General features: G+C 42.5%; 1 protein-coding gene across 5 annotated transcripts; it reads right to left on the reverse strand.

The window, feature by feature from the left end:
- Positions 1 to 4,621: 4,621 nt before the first annotated feature.
- On the reverse strand, positions 4,622 to 8,444 carry LOC127335184 (obtusifoliol 14-alpha demethylase). Of its 5 annotated transcripts, XM_071826531.1 has the most exons (5): positions 8,355 to 8,382; positions 7,788 to 7,870; positions 6,768 to 7,005; positions 6,522 to 6,635; positions 4,622 to 5,828 (listed from the first exon to the last, which is right to left on the reverse strand). In XM_071826531.1, the coding sequence occupies exons 2-5, from the start codon at positions 7,799 to 7,801 to the stop codon at positions 4,830 to 4,832; spliced, it is 1,365 nt and encodes a 454-aa protein (XP_071682632.1). In that variant the 5' UTR covers positions 7,802 to 7,870; positions 8,355 to 8,382; the 3' UTR covers positions 4,622 to 4,829. The 5 variants fall into 5 exon arrangements, with proteins under 5 accessions (XP_071682632.1, XP_051217739.1, XP_051217741.1 ...); XM_051361779.2 differs by having other exon boundaries at positions 6,522 to 7,005; positions 8,355 to 8,381; XM_051361781.2 differs by having other exon boundaries at positions 6,522 to 7,005; positions 7,807 to 7,870; positions 8,355 to 8,377.
- Between the last annotated feature and the right edge of the window lie 636 nt (positions 8,445 to 9,080).

The raw sequence follows: 9,080 nt of genomic DNA on the forward strand, positions 1-9,080 counted from the left end.
GTGTCCTTCCAGCACAGGAAGCCGACATATCTGGACACACAAAGCAGTGGCCCAGCCCAAAACCCAATTCAAGAAGCAAAACTGAAGCAACTATGTTACAAGTGTAAGGAACCTTGGTTTCCTGGTCACAAAAAGGTTTGCAAGTTAGCAAACAAAGTACAGATCCAGGCATTGCAAGCGCAAGCTGACGCAGCTGCTGAAATCATCTACGTCACTGAGTATGATGAGTCTGATGAGGAAGAAGTGGTGGTTCCTAAACCGGAAGCGGTGCTAAAAATCTCAATGCATGCTATACAAGGGTCAGATAAGGCACACTATACATTTACTCTAACTGCAAAATTTGGTGATGTCTTAGCCACAGCATTGGTCGATTCGGGAAGTTCAGCCACTTTTATGACACCGAAGCTGGCACAACAGGCACAATGCAATCTTATTCCCAACAAACCAGTCAGGGTGCTGGTAGCTAATGGTGGCAACCTATTTACTGAATTTCATACTGAGACCTGTAACTACAGTATTCAAGGCCAGGACTTACAGTATGCCTTCAAGATTTTGCCTCTCAAGGGTTATGACCTAGTTCTGGGCACAGATTGGATAAAACATCATAGTCCTGTAGTTTTGGACTACAAGAAAATGTTCATGCAAATAACAGTGGACGACGGCAGTAGGCTAACCTTTTGGGATGAGTCATTACCCACAAATTCCACTATACAAAGTACTGATAACATTAACTTACTGCTACACGAGGAAGTTTGTGGAGCTATACTGTTTGTGAATAAAGTGGACTATGCAAAAACAACATGACGATATTCAGTCAACACCAACTTATATCCAAGCTGTGCTGGACAAATTTCCAGATGTCTTCTCTGAACCATCTGATATGCCACCAAAAAGAGACTGTGACCATGCTATTACCTTGCTGCCAGATGCCAAGGTTGTTAACCAGAGGTATTACCGACTTCCGCACCACCAGAAGGATGCTATGGAGGACATAATCAAAACCATGATCCAAAACAAAGTGATCCGACCAAGTATCAGTCCATACTCATCTCCTGCAATAATGGTCAAGAAAAAAGATTCGGCTTGGAGATTCTGCAATGACTTCAGAAAGCTCAATGCCCAGACAGTGAAGAACAAATTTCCTATCCCGGTCATCGAAGACTTGTTGGATGAATTACATGGATCCAAAATATTCTCCAAGATTGATCTACGAAGTGGATATCACCAGATACGTATGAAAGAGAATGATATTCCCAAGACAGCTTTTAGCACACATATGGGTCACTATGAGTATGTTGTTATGCCATTTGGGCTGACTAACGCTCCAGCCACTTTTCAAGCCTTAATGAACAAGATTCTAGCACCATTTCTCAGAAAATATGCCCTAGTATTTTTCGACGACATTCTTATTTACAGCAAGACTGATGTAGACCATGCAAACCACTTGTCCAGCATCTTACAAGTCCTTAGAGACAACAAACTGAAAGCAAAAAGAGAAAAATGCAGTTTTGGCCAGGGCAAAGTGGAGTATCTAGGACACATCATCCAAGGCAATGGAGTGGCTACTGACCCTAACAAGATCACTGCCATTGTTAATTGGCCTAGTCCTAGCAATGTAACTGAATTGAGAAGCTTTTTAGGCTTGGCTGGATATTATAGAAGGTTCATAGCTGGGTATGGAGCCATTTGCAGGCCCCTGTTTGACTCTTTGAAAAAGGATGCATTCACTTGGACTGACCTACAAGAAGAGGCATTCAACACCCTGAAGACCAAGATGACAACTGCCCCTGTTTTAGCCATGCCTAACTTTGGCCAACCATTTGTTCTTGAAGCAGATGCTAGTGGACACAGTATTGGGGCAGTACTAATGCAAAAGGGCCGACCCATATCTTTCTTCAGCAAGGCGATTGGTCCTAAAGCGGCTGCTCTCTCCACCTACGACAAGGAGGCGCTAGCTATCATTGAGTCCTTAAAAAAGTGGAAACACTACTTTGCTGCTACTTCACTCATCATTAGGACTGATCAACAGAGTTTGAAAATTATCCAAGAACAAAAGCTCACTGAAGGTGTGCAGCACAAGCTCTTAATCAAGCTACTGGGGTATAACTATACAGTAGAGTACAAGAAAGGGAAAGAAAACACTGTGGCTGATGCCTTATCCATGGTCAAATATCACCTCTCTGCATTATTTTCATCTGCTGTCTTGCCAGCTTGGATTGCTGAGGTAGTAGCCAGCTATGATACTGATGAGAGATGCAAGAAACTCCTCACTGAACTAGCAATAGATGCAGCGGCACATGAACACTATACTCTGAATAGAGGCATTCTCAGATACAAAGGGAAAGTTGTTATTGGAGATAACATGGAACTCAAGAAGAAGTTGTTGTCTGCGTTTCACACTTCTGAAATGGGAGGACATTCTGGGGAAAGAGCCACCTTTCACAGACTACAACTGGTCTTTTTCTGGCCAGGTATGCGCCAGCAAGTAATGGACTTCATCAAAAACTGCCCTGTCTGCCAAATAAACAAGCCAGAGCATACTAAATATCCTGGTAAGCTACAACCTTTGCCTATTCCAGTATTTGCTTGGACTCACATTAGCATGGACTTTGTGGAGGGATTGCCCACATCTGAAAACAAAGACATGATCTTGGTTGTTGTGGATAGATTTACGAAATATGCACATTTTATATCCTTGAAACACCCCATTACTGTCAAGCATGTAGCAAAGGCTTTTGTTGACAATATCTTCAAGTTACACAGCCTTCCTTCAGTTATAGTGACTGACCGTGACAGAATATTCACAAGCCACTTATGGCAAGACTTGTTCAAGGCATTGGGAGTGAAACTTCACCTAAGCACATCTTACCACCCTCAAACTGACGGCCAGACTGAAAGGGTTAATCAGTGTTTGGAAAATTACCTAAGATGCATGGTTTTTGCTCAACCAAAGAAGTGGCACTCTCTATTATCCCTGGCTGAGTGGTGGTACAATACCAGCTTCCATACTGCCCTGAAAATGACCCCTTTTCAAGCCCTATATGGATTTTCTCCTCCTCAAGTGGCCGAGATGTTCTTGGTCGAGGACACAGTAGAAGACGCTGATACTATGCTACAAAGAAGGCAGCAAGCCAACCAGGTGATCAGAGAAAACTTGCAACTAGCTCAGGACCGTATGAAGCACTATGCTGATAAGAATAGATCAGAGAGGATGTTGGAACTTGGCGACATGGTGTATCTCAAAGTACAACCTTACAGGCATACTTCTCTCAGTCTCCATCACTGTATCAAACTGCATTCCAAATTTTATGGACCGTTCAGAGTCATGGAAAAGGTTGGACAAACAGCATACAAAATCCTATTACCTGAAGGTTGTAAACTGCATCCTACTTTTCATGTCAGCCAGCTAAAAAAACACCACGGTCCGGTAGCTGTTCCTGAACCCACACTTCCATTGATTGATGCTCAGGGCAACATACAAACTGGTCCAGCTGCAGTTCTGGAACGGAAATTAATTCCAAGAAAGCAGGGTGACATTTCTATTCCGGTTATTCAGTGGCTAGTGGAATGGATCAATCTACCTCAGGAATGTGCTACTTGGGAGGACGCTTCATTCATCCAGAAAGTATTCCCTCACTTTCAGCCTTGAGGACAAGTCTGATGTTTGTCCGGGGGATTGTCAGGCAGAAGATCTTCAGTTACTACTGATGTGTGCTGACGGAACAAGACGTCGACGAAGGACTAATCGTCGACGACTATCACTTAACTACGCGTCCATCCAACGGGTATCCTGTAAGGCATCTCCTCCAGGCTCACGTGCTGGTGCTCGTTCCCTTGGCAGCGCTTTACAGCTCACCATGTTTGTAAGGCTATATGGCCACAAATTTCTCTTTTAATTAATTTTCATCTTTCCCTGTTGGGTCTCAACCCTAGCCGCCATGTTCCGGCTGGCGAACGCCTCTTGTAAACCTCACAATATTCGGCCAAGAAGGCGTAGCTGGAAGTGGCTAATTCCCAGTTTTCCCTACAATTCATGTGCGTGTGTCCTCTGTGATGGAATCCTAGTAGCATAGCTTATCATCGTGTGTGAAGCATTTCCGGTTTTCTTTTTGGTATATCAGTGTATCGGTACAATTCCAGTTAGTCCGCATACATAAATCAATTTAATTGAAGTAAATGTGATGAACATAGATCACCTGGTTCGGAAGGAGCCCGAACCAAGAAACAATGGAGTCTTGCTAGGAGACCGTCTCTAGGGGGAGGCGCATAGCCACGGAGCTGAGACGCAGGCACGCATCATCAAACACTTGAGCAATGGCACTGCATCAGCTTGTGAGAGCAGGCTGAGGGCTAGCGGCACCGGCCAATGTCTACGCGGAGCAGGGCAGGAGGCAGCCAGAGAGGGCGGGCCGGCGGCGGCGGCACAGGAGCAGCCAAGCAGCATCACGGCGAGCCTGTGAGCGGAAGGTTCTAGGTTTGCTCGTTTCAGTTGTGTTGGGCCAGAGTACTGAGCTCAACCCGAACAAAATCATAAATCAACATGGGTAATAGCCTGGTTTAATTGTTGCATACCGGGCCATGGCTATAGTTGCCCAGGGCGTAGCTCCGCTCCACTCATACATAAACAAGAATACACTCCCTTCGTTATTTTTGAACTTTTACATAATAGGACCGCCTAGGACTACCGGCCAAACGGTTGAATAAATTGTAGCTGATGTCAAAGTAAACACATGACTGAAGTAACAATACCCGTTGCCTTAGCCCGTAGGAAAGCTACACGCACACAAAGATACATCCACGAAAATACGCGTTGAGGCCTATGAAATATCTTAGTTGCTAGGCAGCTGAAATCTTTTGTAGCTCACCATGAGTTTCCCTTTAGGCTCTGGCATAAACTTGGTCCAGTCTGGCTTGGGAAAAGAAGAAATGAGCTTGAGTTCAAAATTCCTCAGCATATGGCTAAATATAATTTTAATTTGCATGTAGGCATAAGCCTCGCCACCACATGCATGTCTGCCACCACCGAAAGACGTGTAAGAGAATTTACCACCAGCTTTGTCCTCCTCCCTTCCAGGACGAAATCGATCTGGATCAAACACCTCAGGGTCCTTGTAAATGTGTGGCAACATACCGTTCACCATTACAAGGTTTACTAAGATGTTACCTTTGGGGATGGCATATTCATTGCCCTCTTTTCCGCGAACGATGATATTCTTTTTTACTTGGCGGACTAACGTCGGCAATGCAGGGTGCATACGTGCCGCCTCTTTGATGCAGTTGTGCAGAGTGCCCATCTCTGACAATATACGGTAGTCTATCTTGTCATTGTATTTTCCAATTATACACTTTTGCTCCTCTAAAGCAGCATCTAAGAAATTCTCATGGCTCAAAAGGCAAGCTCCAGTCCACGTGCTAGTCGTTGCGCTTGTGTGCTTTCCCGCAAAGATCAAGGCAAGGATCATCCCGCTGACTTCTTCTATGGTTGTGGCCCTGCCATCTTTGTATGTTGAATCAATAAATCTCTGGAGCACATCCTCCTCGACACGCTTGAAGCTCTTGCGTGACCTAACAACCTCAGATAGTATTTCTGTAAGCTTGATCCGTGCTCTGTCACGCCGACGATTTACTGGAATAGGGATGTATGGGAACATGAAACTGGCAAAGTTCACACCTTCCTCAATTTCATGAAACAATTTGCAGAACTGGCCAAACATCTTCTCTCTGACCTCTTTTCCGACAAGGCATCGACTTGAAATCAACATAAGTAGTTCCTCAAATTCATGTTTCAGATCGACTACCCCTTCTTCTCCCCATTTTGCGAAATATTTCTGTGGAACATAAATACATTAATACATTGTCAGCAAATCGAATCCTTCGTACAGTAGCAAACAAAGACGCAAGGCAAGTTTCTAACACTAGCATCATTAAAAATTACACATAAGATGCTTTTGCGGGAAGTGTTGTTCTCATTTGCAGTGTGGGTAGACTACATTTTTGTTCGACACGCTGTAATTAACCGCATGCGGTTATTTTCTCATTTCACGCAACAAATAACGTGAAGTTGTCTTGCCATCTAATTTTTGTATTACTGTGATTGTTATTATTATGTCATCCAAAGTATTATTTTTCCTTAGAATATTTATTTTGCAAAAAGTCCATAATTGAAAATTTGAAATACAGTGGCCATCAAATCAAGTCCATAGGGCTATCAGAAAAGCCAACCCAATGAGCAATTCTTTGATGAACCATATAGGACATTGACGGCACGTCATTGTAGACTTATAAGAGCAGAAATGTAACCTATAAATGGACATTTAATACTACATTATATTTCTAGCTACATAAAAAAGTCTATCTAAGTTTTCACATGATTATATAAATGTAGACTAACAAACATGTACGTAGCAAAACGGCAGAATTTTCCCACCGTATGATATATAACCAAATGAATTAATTAATTAATTGGAAGCTTGTGCTTAAAAAGAACATAAAATGCTCGTGGAGATCAAAGGTGTACTTACCTCCACTTCCTGAAGCATGGGATCAACATAGCTTCTTAGTTGCGCTGGCCTCAGAGACTCAACAAGGAAACGAGTTTGCTCCATTCGAGTATTGTAATCTACAGCAAAGCCAATCTCTTGGCCAAACATGGGCACGGTGAACTCATTTATATCTCCTTGGGCAACCTCTGACTCCAACCCTTGGAAGAAAATAACAGATGCCTCTCGTCCAACCAAAAAAGTTATTCTTTTCCAAATAAAACTTACTGTGAAGATACTGCCGAACTTATTATACAAATCATGCATTGTTGCTTCAGGGCCCTTTGTACACAGAGTAGGTAAGAGTCTCAAAAGAGCAATACCCCTCACCTCAGGTGGAGGTGGTAGTGTACACACAGGATCATAGGTGATTCTTCCATTTGCAATTTTGGTGAGTACTGTAGTGATGAAAAAAAGAGCTAATGCCATCCACAGGGCGCTAATTGTCAAGTCCATATTGCAGTTCCTATAATTAGCGATACAAGAACACAAATAGCACATTAGTCTTACTTTATGTTTTTGATTATAGATACACTATAAATGTGTACCTTTATTGCTCCCTCCGTCTAAAATAGACGTCTCACTTTTGTCTAGATATGGATGTATCTAGATGCATTTTAGTTAGAGATACATCCATATCTAGATAAAGTTGGGACACCTATTTTTACACGGAGGGAGTAGTAAACCTGCAAAACATGACTTGGCTATTTAAAACTGGACTATCAGTATTTCAAGAAAAAAAATAATGTGCGAGACCTATTTTTGATGCATTATGCATGTGGAAAATGAACCCTAGCAAGAATAAAATATTCATAACAGAAATTGGCTTAGACCAAAGCATATTAATTTGCATACAACAATATATCATGCATGTTACCATTTTTACTTCTTTGGACATTTATATTATTGCAGAAACAACAAAATAAGTATTTATTGGATAGAAAACCATATAATGGAGCCTACGGTAACCATGCATAATGTAGCAGAAAGCTAAACTCATCCCTGCTTTTTCTGTGAACACATATATTTCACATATTTCGTTCTTCCGTTATTGGAATCAGGGTTAGGCCACAAATTTTACTATATGAAACATGTCGTTGGATATGAATATTTCTAGTTGATATAACGGAATCAGGTTAGGCCATGAACTCTACTATATGAAACCTGTTGTTGGATATGATTCTTTTTAGTTGATATATATTTTTATCTTTCCGGAAGTGTGGCTATCAAATAAAGGTGAGGGTTCACCAAAAGTTCTGCATGAAACCTTGATGACTTTTGTCGTTCTGATATCAGTGCCGTCTGGAATGTGAACCACGTCTCGCGCGCCCCTACAGATATAGAATGCTTAGACGTTCCATATTACAAGCTGTTGAAAGTAGGCCTATCCAAGGCTGCCCAAAAATCGGTCCGGGAAAGGCCCTAGACATTAGCGGCAATTGTTCACCACCACCTTTCGTAGGGTGTTTGCTAGAGATTGTTTTCTTGGCCAAAAGGAGTACTGTGCATTATGATTTCTAGTGTTCGATCACCTTAGAAAAATACACTCGTCGGGAAAATAGAAGTAAACTGCTTCAAGTAGTAACTGATCAGACCATGAAACTAACGTAGCAGATGGCTTAGCTCGTCAGATCTAGAGTAGTGCAGTCCATCTAGTTAGAAAGACGTGGTGTACTCAAATAAGAAACAAAAGCTACAATGTAGTACTCAGTATTCATCTGATACGTACAGTACAACCAACCTTAAGTTGGGATGTAATGCGCCGCGCGCTATAACAAAGCTCAAGAGATTTGTAGAAACGACAGAAGCATATACCTGCCTCAGTACGAGCTTCGACTCCTTCGATCACCAGACGCAAGTGCTTTCTGAGGAAACTTCGCAAGGTCTGACTAAATATATAGAAGCGCAGCTACTGGTAGACGGAGCCGGCTCCTCTAATGTACAATAGGGAAGTTAGGCGAGATAATTTAGAGAAGTCAAGGATGATGTAGCAGTAACTAGTAAGTACCTATTATGCACAGTACAAGTCACTAAACCCGGCGTGATCTTCCTGTCATGGACGGACGATGAGAACGACCCACCGTATGAATTATATATCGGTTAAGGCCATGTACAACGTGGGACGCTTAGTTAGGCGCCAGGATTAATACCCTGGTAGTTACAAGCAATTCCAGTCCAATCCTGGAAAAAGCTCTTGCCTCGATGCCAAAGTTTGAGTCGACGCTTCACCAAAATTTTCTCGCAACGGCCCGATTTTACTGCTCAATTTTTTCTTCACCTAAGCGTCAGCGCTCGCGCATTAGCGTTGGAGCCGTCCGACTCCTCCACCGATGCGAACGATTTTTGCTACTCTCTCCAATTCATATTAATTGCTTTCAATATAGATGTATCTAGAACTAAAATATGTCTAGATACATCTATATTAGAGTCAATTAATATGAACCAGAGGAAGAGGAAGTAGTTTTTTCCGCCTCAAGCGTCCAGGCAAGCGCCTTGCATTGAAGATGCCCTAAGGCACTCAGTCCACGGATGCAAAAGGGC

This window comes from Lolium perenne, chromosome 2 (genome assembly GCF_019359855.2).
Source record: "Lolium perenne isolate Kyuss_39 chromosome 2, Kyuss_2.0, whole genome shotgun sequence".
Lineage (NCBI taxonomy): Eukaryota > Viridiplantae > Streptophyta > Magnoliopsida > Poales > Poaceae > Lolium > Lolium perenne.

Excerpts from the sequence above, each read along its gene's own strand:
- LOC127335184 (XM_051361779.2), bottom strand. Across the intron at positions 5,829-6,521 it reads CCATGCTTCAGGAAGTGGAG|AAATATTTCGCAAAATGGGG; the intron begins GTAAGTACACCT and ends TATGTTCCACAG.